Raw genomic sequence first — 15119 nt, 5'->3', positions numbered from 1 at the left:
ATTCACTGGCTTTCAAGTTAAACCAAGTTTCAAGTTAAACATACTGGTCTTTATACCAATTTGCACATAAACATCAATTGCTTTCTGCTAATACTTAGTGTGTCCTGACTTTCCTGCTTCCTTTTTTAACTGCCTTGTCTACATTATAAGAAAGAGGGACTCTTATCTGTATTTCTGTATCCACACAGCATGCTGCATACAAAGTAGTCATATACTATTATTGAATGAACTGTAACCGTCTTTGAATTGGAGATAACCCTGTACACTAAGCTTGTAAAGCTAAAGACTTGTAATAGCCATAATGACCAATGTCAATATAAAAGCAAAAAAAAAATGATTTGGGGGACATTAATTTGACTTCTTTCTTGTATTTTGAAAAGATACAAATGTCTCTAAACTTTCTTTCTTTTTTTTTTTAAATGCTTTGTGTTTATTTTTTATTTTTTTTTAATTTATTGCTTAAAGTATTACAAAGGGTATTACATATGTGTCCATTTTATCCCCCCGCCCTAGACAGTCCCCTAGCCCCCCCTATCCCCCAATGTCTTATGTCCACTGGTTATGCTTATATGCATGCATACAAGTCCTTTAGTTGATCTCTTACCCCCCTACCTCCTGCCCCCCAACCCTCCCCGGCCTTCCCCTGCAGTTTGACAATCTGTTTGAGGCAGCTCTGCCTCTGTATCTATTATTGTTCAAAAGTTTATAATGGTCTCTATTATCCATGAATGAGTGAGATCATGTGGTATTTTTCCTTCATTGACTGGCTTATTTCACTTAGCATAATGCTCTCCAGTTCCATCCATGACGTTGCAAATGGTAAGAGTTCCTTCCTTTTTAGAGCAGCATAGTATTCCATCGTGTAGATGTACCACAGTTTTCTAATCCATTCATCTACTGATGGGCACTTAGGCTCTTTCCAGATCTTAGCTATGGTGAATTGTGCTGCTATGAACATAGGGGTGCATATATCCTTTCTGATTGGTGTTTCTGGTTTCTTGGGATATATTCCTAGGAGTGGGATCACAGGGTCAAATGGGAGTTCCATTTTCAGTTTTTTAAGGATAAACTTTCTTTCTTTATCTTCTATCTAAACAGGCCTCTTCTCATATCACCTTCCCCCTAACTGAATTTAGCAAAGGTTCAGAAATTAGTGTTTTCTATTCCTTCTTCTCTTTACTCTGAACCATGGATGAGACAGTCCCTGGGATTCAAGCTACAGGGGAGTTTAATGAATAATGTCAGCTCCCTCAAGACCTAGCCTCTGAGAAGTTCACAGGATCACAGCTCCTCTCTCAGGCAGGTTGATTGTTAATATGCATTTGCAGGCCAACTTTTTGCAAAGGCCCTTTTTCAAAGAGAAAGCTATATTTTTGAAACTATTGAAAGAGTCTTTGTAAAACTGAAATTAAATCCTTTCTATGTGTAATCTTAGCGATCTGTCCAAAGCAAGGCATGGAAGAAGGGATTAATTTGAACATTGGGCTGCCTTGGAAAGGGAAAGCTCTTTGGCTGTGCTTCTCTAAATGACCTGCACTATTTTAGTCCATTGTAATTTATTTTCTTGTGGCCGGTAGATAGAATGGCTTCTGATTCCCCTCCCAACATTTCTACTCAGGTAGTACTTCCTCATTCCTTTCCATCTTATTTTACCAGTGGTCTCAGGTGAACATGGTAGTAAAAGACCCACTTTTTTGTGTTTTTTTGTAAATAAATGCGATTTCAGAAAGTGACACTTCTTGTCCTTTCCCTCTTTCCCTGAATGCCTCAGCTCTGGTGAGAAAGTGAACTTCCCATCTGGAGGAGATATACAACCAAGCAAGGCTTTTTGAATTGTACCTACTCTATTAAAAATTGCACTTTCTACCCAATCCCATGCCGATGCTGCATCCTCCTCTCTCTGCTATCTCCCTGTCCATCTGATCAGAAGAAAATCCCAGACATAAACAAATACACTAACAACAGAATCTGAAAAGATGAAAGAATTGATTAGAATTGCAAAGAATTTATGAGCATACATTAAGGTTTTTCCATGTAATTACATTTGTAAATATTTTGTGAGCATGAAACGTTTCAACCTACACCAGCGGTTCTCAACCTGTGGGTCGTGACCCCTTTGGGGGTCGAATGACCCTTTCACAGGGGTCGCCTAAGACCATCGGAAAACATATATATAATTACATATTGTTTTTGTGATTAATCACTATGCTTTAATTATGTTCAATTTTTTTAAAAAATATATTTTATTGATTTTTTACAGAGAGGAAGGGAGAGAAATAGAGAGTTAGAAACATCGATGAGAGAGAAACATTGATCAGCTGCCTCCTGCACATCTCCTACTGGGGAGGTGCCCGCAACCCAGGTACATGCCCTTGACCGGAATCGAACCTGGGACCTTTCAGTCCACAAGCCGACGCTCTATCCACTGAGCCAAACCGGTTTTGGCTATGTTCAATTTGTAACAATGAAATTGGGGGCCACCACAACATGAGGAACTGTATTAAAGGGTAGCAGCATTAGGAAGGTTGAGAACCACTGACCTACACTGTAAAATGTAAGCATGTGTTACAATTTACCCTCAGTTCACAATCCCAATGAAGCAGAGATATGAAAAGGAGTTACGATTGTAAGAACTGTTAATTAAATGATACACTTCTTTGGAGGGAGCTATGTAACACTACATCCTAGTATTCCTGTCCTCTTCCTTTCTCTACCCTACATTCCAGCTCTTATGCCACGTGCAGAGTGGAATCAGATATCAATATATTGATGAGTGTATAAAACATAAATAAGTGATGGTAGGAATATAAACTCAGCGCCTCATAGCCACTCTTGAATGACAAGGACAAACAGAGCATATGAAGTAGGTCATGGTGTATGAATAGAATGGGAGGATGAAAAGGAGGTAAATGTAAAAGAATTTAGTAATTGTTCACTTGATAACAAAGAAGCATCATCTGGGTACCTAATGCCGTGTCTAGATTAGAAAGAGCAGATTCACCCTGTGCAGCTAAATCAGCCGGCATAGCCATTATATTTGCTAATAAAGCCTTTTATCTTTTCAGTGGGTATTATCTTAAATATTGAGGCACCCTCAGATCTTTTCTGTAAGCATTAACCAGTGCTTAGTATCCTTAAGCTACTTATAATTAGGCAAAAATTTGTCTGCCTGTTATTAAAGACTTAGTGATGCCCTGGCCAGTATGCTAAATGGTCAGAGCATCAGCCTGCACACTGAAGGGTCATAGGTTTGATTCCTAGTCAAGGGCATATACCTCAGTTACAGTTTTGCTCCCTGCCCCCAGTTGGGGCAGCTATGTGAGGTAACCAGTAAATGTTTCTCACATTGATGTTTCTCTCTCTCTCTCTCCTCCCCTCCCTCCCTTCTACTCTCTCTGAAAAGCAATGGAAAAAATATCCTCATGTGAGGATTAACAACATCAACAAAAAGACTTAGTGGTACAATAAAAGTTACAAAAAGATATAGGATGTTTTGAATTTACAAAGCACTTTATGAGACTAGAGGCTTGGTGCACAAAATTAATGCACTTGGGAGGGGGCGGTCCCTCAGCCCAGCCTCTGCCCTCTCACAGTCCAGGAGCCCTCAGGGGATGTCCAACTGATGGCTCAGGACCACTATATATATATAATATATGAAATCTGTTTTAGAATAGTTCATACAGAATCAGCTAGCACAGTAGTGACTATGCTCTATTACCTAAGATGTCATTTTTTATTGCAATCTACTTTGCCACTGTTATTACAAATTTCCATAAATTACTTTAATGAATGGTGTCTTAACATGGCACCCTGTTTTCCCCAAAGATTATTTGAAATGTGTAGGCTTATTTGCCCATATTCTGAATCCCTCTATATAATGTTTTATAATGTTATAACTCTTGGGGTTGTCCCTGCTGTTATTACTATCACTACCCTCTCTGCCTTCTACTAATCCATCTTTGATTCTCTACCCTCCTTTTTTGTTTTCATTTTTCTTCTTTAGCTTCACTCTCTCTTCATAATTTCACTATCCTCAAAAATTTGTGTAAATGGCATTGGTGTTTTAAAAAGTGTTGATATCCACTGCCCTTCCTTCTGCGCATATTCACTGAGCACATACTATATGCTGGGGAGGAGAGCGCTCTGGGGATAAAGTGCTCTGGGGATACAGAACCTAGCACTGTCTCCTCTCAGATATGAAAGTCCAGTGAGGATGAAGTTACATTATTAAGTAATCACATAAATTAAATGCAAAATCACAATCAGCACTAAGAGAAAGAAATATGTTTTAGAATAAGAGGATTTAACCTAATAACAGGGTTATGGAAAGCTTCCCTAAGGAGGTACCTACAGAGCTGAGGGATGAGTAGGAATATGCCAGATAAAGCAGAGAGAAAGAATGTGTAAAAGTCCTGCGGTGATGGCAGTGTCAGAGACAGGGAGCAGTGCGAGGATATAGGGCATGTATGAAAATCTGAAAGGAAGCCAGTGGGACTGGAGGGAAGAAATAGGAGAAATGTATGATAGAAGACCAGATTAAAGACATAGCCATAACAAATGAGTCTTTAGAAGCCAGTTGAATTTATAGCTTAGAGATGGAGTTCAGTTTCATGAGGACATGATTCTATTCAATGACCACATTTTAGGGAGGGAAGGTGTGGATAGCAATTCTTAAATTCCAGGTTATTTTCATTGATGCCTAAGTCTGTGGTAGCTCCGAATGGGTAGAGGCACCACACTTCCTAGTGCTAATAAATCTAGGTGATGATGCCCTAGGTTGGTATGGCTATAAACAGGTAGGATTCATTTCTTTTAAAAAGTATGTTCTAAAACACATGTGAAATTACTTATGAGTATAATGGATTATACAAAACATGGTGTGAGCTACTGAAATCCACTCACTTTTCCTGTGTGCAGTGATAAGATGCTGTGTAATTTATGGTTTGCAAATTTATAGACCCAGAGTAATAGTTCCAGATTGTAGAATATTTTCCTTTTAAATTTCAGTTTTCCTCTGACATTGGCTAGTAAAAATTTTAGTTTTGCATTTGTGGGCAATCCCAGTACCTACTCCTTTTTAGTACTTCGAAATTCAGAAATTATATAATTTTAAAATTAAAAGAGATCTGTGTAGGCCTATTGCATTGATCTCCTCTTGCTACCTCTGGGAAGAGCCATGCCTATATATTTGGGCAAGGTAAGAATCTCTCCTTTAATAAAAACATATCTGGATAAATATTTTCTCTCAGAATGAAGACCTGACATTTAATAATTCTTATAAAGTTCTATCCCTACGCATTGCTTATATCTATCAACTATCCTATTGCACTTGTAAAAATAGCCAAAAGTTTTTATACTATTGAAGACATCCTGGAGATTTTTAGGGCAATTCCACATAAGGGATTCATATTATAGGTAAGGATGAATAAAGTCAAAGATAGATCCCAGCAGCATGAGAAAAATGTCTACCAAGACCTGAGAGGAGACATCGTGTTTTAAAATTTAATTTATGTAAATTAGAGCCATAATTATGAAGTGTAAGAAACACATGTGAAAAAAAAAGAGAAGATAATTATATCCCAAAGAGCACTTAAACTATTGGAAAGTAAGCTTGGAGACCAACTGAAAAGTGTTTGTGCACACTGAAGGAAAAAACTAGCTGCAAACATAGTTTTGTTCACAAGAAAGTATGTTTTAGCTGGGCCAGCATGGATTAGGGATTGAGCATCAATCTATGAACCAGGAGCTCATGGTTCGATCCCCAGTCAGGGCACATGCCTGAGTTGGGCTCAATCTCTAGTGTAGGGCATGCAGGAGGCAGCCAGTCAATGATTCTCATCATTGATGCTTCTATCTCTCTCTCCCTCTCCCTTCCTCCCTAAAATCAATAAAAATATATTTAAAAAGAAAGAAAGACCTGTTCTTTAACATTTGGGAGAGCGAAGTAGTCAATATAACAAAACAAATAAACTACATGATCATTCTATTCTTTCTGTCATGATTTCATGTTCTGATATGCTGCTAGTCAGTTCTTAGAAATTCACTGAGAACAGACTGTCTACATAAGAACAACTTTAAAGTATAAAACTGCAACAATTTAATGTATTTACATTTTATCATAAACTAGTGTCCTCAGTTTAGGACAAGAAACCCAGGCTTTTCCTTTCCTGTGATCTGACCATCTCTGGGCACCTTCGGTTTCCCTGTAGGATATCCTCATCCGAAGGATGACTTTCTGACTAGGGTTTGTAAATGACAATCCTCTGAGCCCTAGAGGGACTGTGCTTGAAAATAAATTGTCCATGTATAAACAAGCACATAAATAAAAGGATATAGGTCTATGACATACGCAGATCACTTTTAATTCTCTTCAATTCTTCTGGGGAAAAAACAAAACCAAAATACTGTGGGAACCAATCATTCACTGCAAGCCCAATCTGCCATGGAAATGAGAGCAAACCATGATTAGTAGCATGAAATTAAACGACAAAAACTGTGATGTGGGTGATTATTGGTATAGAAGTTCAGAGTGGAGGGATGATTATTCTGAAAGGAAGAAAATGGCAAAGTGTTGTTGAGACTAACATATGCTAAACCTACCTGCGTGTCTTCCATAAGGCATCCCATTTAACTTCACAGTGGCTTTATGAGGGTGCTGTTACTATACCCGTTTCACCCAGGAGATAACTGAAGCTCAAATAGTTTACTTGTAACCCCAGGTTACAAGTAAGTAAGTGGCACAGCCAAGTTCAAGTTCAGGCAGTGTGACCTATCATAAAAGGGCTTCCAGGTTCCACCTTGGACTACAACCTCTGGCATGGATGATCACAGGTACCGGACAAATAACTATCTCATCCTGACCAAGCTTGGGTCATGTAAAAAATGTGCTGAAATGGTAGCCTAATTGTAACGTTGGAAACTCTACTGAATATTGAGTTATAATAAACTTTGGACTTGACTTAGCTGTTCTTTACCTCGTTAAAGGAGTACTATAAAATTAACATAACTCCTTTTCTAAAGGATGCTTAGTTCTCTGTAGAAAGTGAGGTGAAATATTTAGTAACACTAACAAGTTCAAAACCACAGAAGACAGAATAAGTGATTGGAAGTCTCAGCTCACTGGCTTTTAGAACTGTAAGAGACCCCAGAAGCATTTGGTCAAGAGAGGAATAAAGGAAGTCCATGAAAAGTGAAGACTTACAGGGGCACACAGAATGATCATCTCACAGCTAGCATGAAGCTGCTGTCTTTTCACTTCAATGCTCTTGCTATGAATGCAGTCACAGACTGAGAAAAAATGCAAAATGTTTCAGTTTTTCCTCTGAATGACATACTAGTATAGTATATATATTTTTACATTGTTATTTACTGGGCCAGGCATTCCCAACTTTTGTTATTTACTGGGCCAGACATTTTGTATCAAACTGAATGGCATATATTATATACTAGTGGCCCGGTGCACGAAATTTGTGCATGGGGGAGGGGGTTCCTTCAGCCCAGCCTGCACCCTCTCCAATCGGGGACCCCTTGGGGGATGTCCTACTGACAGCTTAGGGAAGCAGGGAGTGGGCCTAAGCCACAGTCTGGTCTCCCTCAGCAGGAGGTGACTGGCAGGTCAATCAGGATGGTGCGGGCAGCGAGCGGCCAGCCCTGCCCCCAATTGCACCACAGCCATTGGTGGCCCCCCTCTGCAGAAGGCAACCCTAGCAGGTCATCTGGGGATGGTGGTGGGTGGCCCTGCCCCGAATTGCCCAGCCGCTGGATGATCAGGGGATGCCTCCAGCCCCCATTTCCCCACCTCTGCTGGTTGCTGCCACCCCCCCCCCCATTGCCATCTCCTCCCTCTGCCCACTGGCATGTGCCTTGGCTGGCCTGGCAACACCTGCTTGCCGGCTCTGCTCCTCATTGACCTGTTGTTCTGGCGTTTGGTCAATTTGCATATTACACTTTTATTATATAGGATTGCTTTACTTGGAGGGAGATTTATCCACCAAATGAGCTCTAGAAGGAGTGTTTTTCAAGGTGTAGTCCTACATTTTAACAGGCAACCCAGATGAGTGTTACGCATTGTATTATTTGAGAGGATCTCTTTTGAAGTGTGACACTTCAGTAAAGAGACACTGGCTCATTAAAATTATGCCTCTGGCATGGCCATATTCAGTATCTGATTTTTAAAGTTAAAAGTGAGCACCCAATATCTCTTTATCAATCTATATAGGCTCATAATGTTTCCTCATCTTGAAAGTCCCCATACTCACAGAGCATTGAATGACTTCCATAAGTATTTTTAAGGGATCATCAGGAAAGCTAGTTTAGGTGATAGTAATGTGTAGTAGATAGATAATATCCTAGATTAGGAGAAAAGATGGCACATTAGCCTTACATGGTGGTGGCTGAAGGCAGAAAAACAAACGTTGCAGCACAGAAAGAGCACTAAGTCTGTCTTTTGTCCTAATTGTTTGGCTATTGCTAACTAAGCAAGCTCCCTTACACTGTTCCTTTTCCTCGATACCTTCTCCCAATTGTTAGAATCACCCATCCAACCATGTTGCCCAAACTGGAAAACCTGGGCTAATCCCATTTGCTTTGTTTGCTTTCATCCCTGTGCAATCAGCCAAATAGTTCCGCCAGGTTTCCTCATAAATATGTCTCTGATCCAATGCCTCTGTCTAGTCCTAGTTCCCAACGTCAGTCTCTCTTTTTCTTGGGCCCCAAAACACGCAGCTGTCTAAATTGATCTTTCCCACAGCCACCAGAATGGTTCACTTAAAATGAAAGCAAGACCAGGATGCTCCCATGCTTGACATTCTTCACTTTTCCTCCTTCTGTGGAATAAAATCTAAGCTCCCTGCTATGGTATATAAGACCCTCAGTGGTCCGTCCTCTGCCTACTTCTCAGGCCACCGTGGGAGTCAGGGTCTGCCTGGCAGCCAGGACCCGGGCACTGACTCGCCCAGCGCTGTCCGCTGCGGGAGTCAGGGCCTGCTTGGTTCTGCGGCCGGGGCCTGGGCCTGACTTCTGCCCCAGCACCCCACCCCCCAGCCCCCCTGCCTGTGTCTGCTCTGGAACTGCCCTGTCTGTTGTTCTCTCAGGCTCTGGGCCCGCGCCAGTCTCCTCCTCCTGAGCTTGTCTTGACCTTATGGCCTCCCAGTTTAATTTGCATATTACCTCTTCATATATATAGATACTAGAGGCCCCATGCATGAAATTTGTACAAGAGTAGGCCTTCCTTCCCCCCGCTGCCAGCACCCTTCCCTCTGCCACATTGGACCCGGGCTTCCCTTGAAGGCCCGGCTTCTTATGGAAGGTCATCCAGAAGGACGTCCAGCCTAATTAGCATATTATGCTTTTATTATTATAGATTTTTACATTGTTATTTACTGGGCCAGGCATTCCCAACTTTTAAATAATCAACGGGAGTAAGGAAGAGTACTAGTCTTTCAGCTTAATAGGATGCACTTACCCTTCAGTAAGCTACCGGGTATGTTTTTTTTTCTCACAACAAAACAATGGCCAATCAACTCTTTATTGAATTGTGCATTCTGGTCTTTGAAGCTCTATCTAGCACACACTGGATTTTCAAGACTTTGGCCTCATTTAAAGAAGACAATGAGGGATCAGGGTCAAATTGGTAAAACACATGATTCTACTGTTCTAGATATAAAAATGGAACAAGTAAGAGTAGGAATGAGCAGCAGGATGGAGATAATTTTCCTCTTTTACATTTACAGCTTGCACTAGAGCCAAATCTAAGCACATGTAGGATGTTTCTAATACTTATAGTTATTACTATTTTTAAAAACTCAACTATTCAACCAGGAGCAAATTTTTAATATTTTTAAATGTAAAAATATTTTCTAAAATTTTCTTTGCTATTTCAGCAGCTGTAAAATATAATTTGCTTTTCAATTCAATATCAAAGTGTTCACTAGGATAGGAAGCCCTTAAAACAACCACCAATTTCTTGCTCCTTTACTTTAGTGTTTCCATATTCAGAAACAAAGTCCCTTATAGTTAAAGGTGATATTTATAGAACAATACGATATAAATTAAACTGGTAGAGTAAAATCTTTAGTTTTTTAAAGTTATCTAATACTTATATAATGAGTATTATATGCTGAAAGTGAACATTTGGTGTGATTGGAAATTTTAGTTAGAACTCTTTTATTGTAACTAATTTCAATATCAGTTTTGTTCTTATACTTTCTCAATACCTATATATATCAATATTTTTCAGATGATGAGTTACTGTCTGTTTTTTATTATCTTGTATATCTTCCTATTATTGTTAATTTCTTAGTTATTTTTGCCTCCTGTTTTTAAATATCTTTCTAAACAAATTAACGAGTGCAATAAAATAAATTACAAATATTTTTTCTTAGTTGAAGTCTCCCAATATATTCTGAACACACTCTCTGGCTCAATATGACTACAAATAATGATATAAAAGGCTCAGAGAACTATATTGCATTTTTACTGTCCCCAGAACTCCATCCTGACCATATTTTGCTTATTTTTGCTTCTTAAAAGTGAAGAGAAAGCAGAGTGTGTAAGAGGGTTTAGACTTGAGATTTTCAGTCTTTCAGAATATTGTGTGATGACTGAAGGAGACTGAATCTTTCTCCCTTCCTTCCACCTCACACACACACACACACACACACACACACACACACACACACACGACTGTCTTTCAACTATATGTTTTATGGCAAATCTGTCTGTCTTAAAAAGTGCTCTGTAAACAGCAATACATTTTTGGAAATTTAATATTACAATTATAGAGTTAATATTCCTTTAAAAATGTTCTTTGAATTATAAAACATTAAGTTTACTTACCTTTTCAGGGTGAAGCTATTATATAAAACAAGGCCCTTTTTATGCTTCACTAGTCACTCTTGTATGTTACTTTTTATATTAAAAAATTCTCTCTTTTTGTTTTTATTTTTGATATATCACTTCAATGGGCTTCATTCCATTTTCTAACTTTTCTTTTTCTACTCTTTCTACTCTAAATAAATGTGGCCAAATAGTTGTGACAGAACATGAGACAATCATTTCCAAGAAACTAAATGTTCAAATTACACTCTGTCTGCCTCTCTGATGAATTGATAAACGAGGATCCAGTCAGAGACATCACACTACCATAATTTTCCAATTTACCCAGATAGACATGGCTTGGGCACATTGAGTCAAAGCCAAGACCAGCATTCCAATTTTAACTACATGTTTACAGACCATTAGAAATGTCCCTCTCTTTGAGTCGTTAGGCATGAAAGAACATATTTTGACACCTAGAATACTGTTCTGGAGAAACAACAACACATCTGGGTTCTTCCGAATTGAGTGATTTAGTATGTGGATTAATTCAGGTTGCTGAGTTTTAAGGCACAGCTGAAGACCTGGGAGTCTCATGTAGTACAAGTTCAAAGTGAGGTGAATTGGCACTCACAGTTGTGGCAGGTGGCCCCACTGTATCCAGTCTCATCACAAGTGCATTTGAAGCTGTCCCACGTTTGTGAGCACTTCCCACCATGCTCACAGTGATTGGGCACACATCTGTCAGAGAAAGAGACAAACAGAAATAAACCAACCAAAAATGGGATTTATGAGTGGCCAGATTCCAGGCTGTCTGGGCAATATATCATTACAATGCCGGTTTGCCTTACCAAGGCAATTAATCCTTGTTAGTTTGAGCAGATTAATATGATTTGTGATGGAAGGTGCTAAGCGCACAAAAGATGATGTATCACAGGCCTGGTGTTTCCCACTTTTGAGTAAACAGTAGAAATTAACAAACAGTTGAGAGATTCATTTGCATATCACAAATTCATTTTGGTCTTCTTTTGCACAAAAACAAAGACACTAGCTCAATTTCCTCCTGGTGAGAGATGAAGGATTAGCCATCCTGGTTCCTGCCCTATTCTTTATAAAGGCCAATACCAAGTCAGAAAGGGGTAACACTGAGTTTTCCATAGCAATTTGAGGTTCTGAAATAATGCATGGCAAGGGCAATGAGAACATACCAGCCTGACAAGAAGAGATTTCTGTCTTCCTTACCATTTTCCCTATGCCCAGCTGGCTAATAGAAGCCACATACTTAAAAAAGGCAGCAAGCATATCAGAGGGGGGAGGGGAATGTAAGTTTGTATTCAAATCTTTGTCTATTTACTAGATGGGCGATCATGACAATGCAATTTAACTTTTCTGAACCACAATTTTCTTATTTGAAAAATGGAGTAATTATAAACAGTTTTAAGGTTTAGAAATAATGTTCATAAACTAGATAATTGCTAGGAAGGATAATAGAGGGCCAATAAATGGATGGGAGCTATGAATATCTGGACCATACCTTTCAGGGCACAATTGCAAAGCTTGCCTGTGTCTTTGCAATAGTGAATGAAATTGAAATTTGTTTAGGAATACTCATGCTTCAATAGCACAAACTCTTTCCTTTCCCCTATCTTTTTCATCAATTCCTCTCTCCAACTTCTCCACAAACTGATTCTTTATGATCCAGGTTAAGATGCTCACAGATAACAAAGGTATTAGTTGTTATGTGTTAGCATTTACAGGACATTTCTGGATTTACACAGAAAAGGCCACCCAGAATAAAACAGCAGAATCTGTAATAGTAGGTCATAGGTAATGGGCTGATGGAGAGCCACCTGCATAGAATTCCTTAATTATAATGAAGCCCTGTAAATTTCCTGCTACAAAATAAGATGGACTGGGCTCAGATACAGCATTCTCCAGCCCTGTTCTTTTTTTGAGTTACCATCAGCCATGTCTAAACTAACTGTAGCAGAGCAAGCCCCAGTTAGGCATGGAATCTCGTAGAAATAGTAAAAACGTAGAAATGTTTTTCCTCTACAATTCTTTGCAAACCTTTAGTCATGCAACAAACATGGGAAGTGAAAGATGAACAAACTTCAGGTCACTGCCTTTCAAAAGCTTACAACCCAGGAAAGCATATATATATATATATATATATATATATATATATATATATATATGTATGTATATGTATATGTATGTATGTATATGTGTATGTATATATGCATATATGTATATATGCATATATGTATATGTATGTATATATGTATATGTATGTATATATATGTATATATATATACATATATACAAAAACTAGAATATAAAGTGGCAAATGCAGGGATGGATAATGAAGTTTCACATGAGGGACCATATGTAGGTTTGAGGCACAACAAAAGGCTTTTAGATTGAGCCTCAATGAATGGGTAGGATTATAAGAGAAGAAAATGAGAGGAAGAACATTAATGGGAGAAATAAAATCTTCAAAGGCACAATATTGGATTATTATGAGAGATAGAAAATTCACTCCATAGTTATTTACTTATTCTCTCTTAAAACTCTTTTATGTATAAAATTTATTTTATTTGATAAATTTGATATTACAACTTATAAATTTAAGGTATACAGTATGTTACTTTCATATATTTATATATTGTAATATGATTGCATTTGAAGCAATATTTATCACATTACATCATTATAGTAAGTAATAATGACTATATTCATTATATGTGCATTAAGTCTCTATGGCTTACTACTCATTACAAGTTTGTACCCCTAAATACCATCAATCTTACCCCCACCTTCCATCCCCTGGTAACCATCATTTTACTTTGTTTTTTTTTTATAGGTAGGACTTATTTTTTTTAGAATTCATATATTCTTGATTTCATATAGTACTTGTCTTTCTCTGTCTGACTTATCTTACATTAGCATAATGTGCTCAAGGTTCAAATATGTTGTCTCAAATGGCAGGATGTGTTTTCTTCTCATGGGTGAATCCATTGTGAATATACGTATCACATCTTTATTAACCATTCATGCATTTGGGTTGTTCTCATATCTCGACTATCGTGAATAACGCGGTGATAAACATGGGAGTACACATATCTTATCAAAACCCTGTTTTCATTTCCTTTGGGTATACAGCATACTCAGAAGTAGAATAGCTGGATTGCATGGAGGATCTATTTTTAATGTTTGAGAAACCTCCATGTTGTTTTCCATAGTGGTTGGGCTAATTTGCATTCCCACCAGTATCTGTTGTTTCTTTTTTGATTTTTCACCCATTGTTTCTTGTTTTCTTAATGATAGCCATTCTAATAGGTGTGCTGTGATGTCTCATTATGTTTTAATTTGCATTTCTCTGGTGATTAGTGATGTTGAACATTTTTTTCATGTCTATTGGCCATCTGTATGTTGTCTAATCAAGTTTTTTGCCAGTTTTTAAATTGGATTATTTGTCTTTATGATTATAATTTTGTAGTATCAGTTGTAATGTCTCCTCTTTCATTTATAATTGTACTTACTTAAGTCTTCTTTCTTTTTTCTTAGTCTAGTTAAAGGTTTGCCAATTTTGTTTATCTTTTCAAAGAATCAGCTTTCAGTTTTGTTGAACCTATTTGGTTTCTTTGATCTCTATTTCATTTATTTCTGCTCTGCTTTTAATTATTTCCTTCCTTCTGCTAACTTTGGGCTCAATTGTATCATCTTTTTCTAGTTTCTTGAATGCAAAGGTAGCTTGTATACTTAAGATCTTTCTAATTTCTTAACATTTGTTTTGTTACTATAAACATACCTCTCAGAACTGCCTTTGCTGCACCCCACAAAATTTGAAATGCATTTTCATATTCACTTGTTTTAAGGTAATGTCTTTTTGTTTCCCTTTTGATCTCTTCTTTTAACCATTGGTTATTTAAAGGTATGTTGTTTAGTTTCCACAAATTTGGAGATCTATCCATTTTTCTCTTATTGTTGATTTCTAATGTCATGCCAATGTGGTCTGAGAAAAGATTACATTTTAAGATTAGTTTTGTGGCTTATTATATAATCTTTCCTGAATAATGCTCCATGTGCACTTGAGAAAATGTGTGTTCTGCTGCTGCTGTTAGATGGAATATTTTATGTATGTGTGTTTAGCTCCTTTTTTTTTAATATATATATTATTTTAGAGAGTAAAGGGGAGGGAGAGGGTAAAACATCAATGATGAGAGAAAATCATTGATTGGCTGCCTACTACCACCCCCCAACCCCCCGAGGATTGAGCCCACAACTCAGGCATGTGTCCT

At 38.0% G+C, this 15119-nt stretch overlaps 1 protein-coding gene across 1 annotated transcript in view; it reads right to left on the bottom strand.

Moving 5' to 3' along the window:
* Positions 1-15119, bottom strand: part of CNTNAP2 (contactin associated protein 2) — a 1809641-nt gene that overhangs the window by 701197 nt on the left and 1093325 nt on the right. The window contains exon 11 of the mRNA XM_081102720.1: positions 11450-11556. Within this exon, the coding sequence (XP_080958846.1) occupies positions 11450-11556 (107 nt within the window). The remainder of the gene's footprint in view (positions 1-11449; positions 11557-15119) is intronic.

The sequence above is a fragment of the Myotis nattereri genome (genome assembly GCF_964212035.1).
Source record: "Myotis nattereri genome assembly, chromosome: 11".
NCBI classification, from domain to species: Eukaryota; Metazoa; Chordata; class Mammalia; order Chiroptera; family Vespertilionidae; genus Myotis; species Myotis nattereri.
Note: the sequence above shows the minus strand (reverse complement) of the source record. Positions and strands in the feature narration are given on the sequence as shown.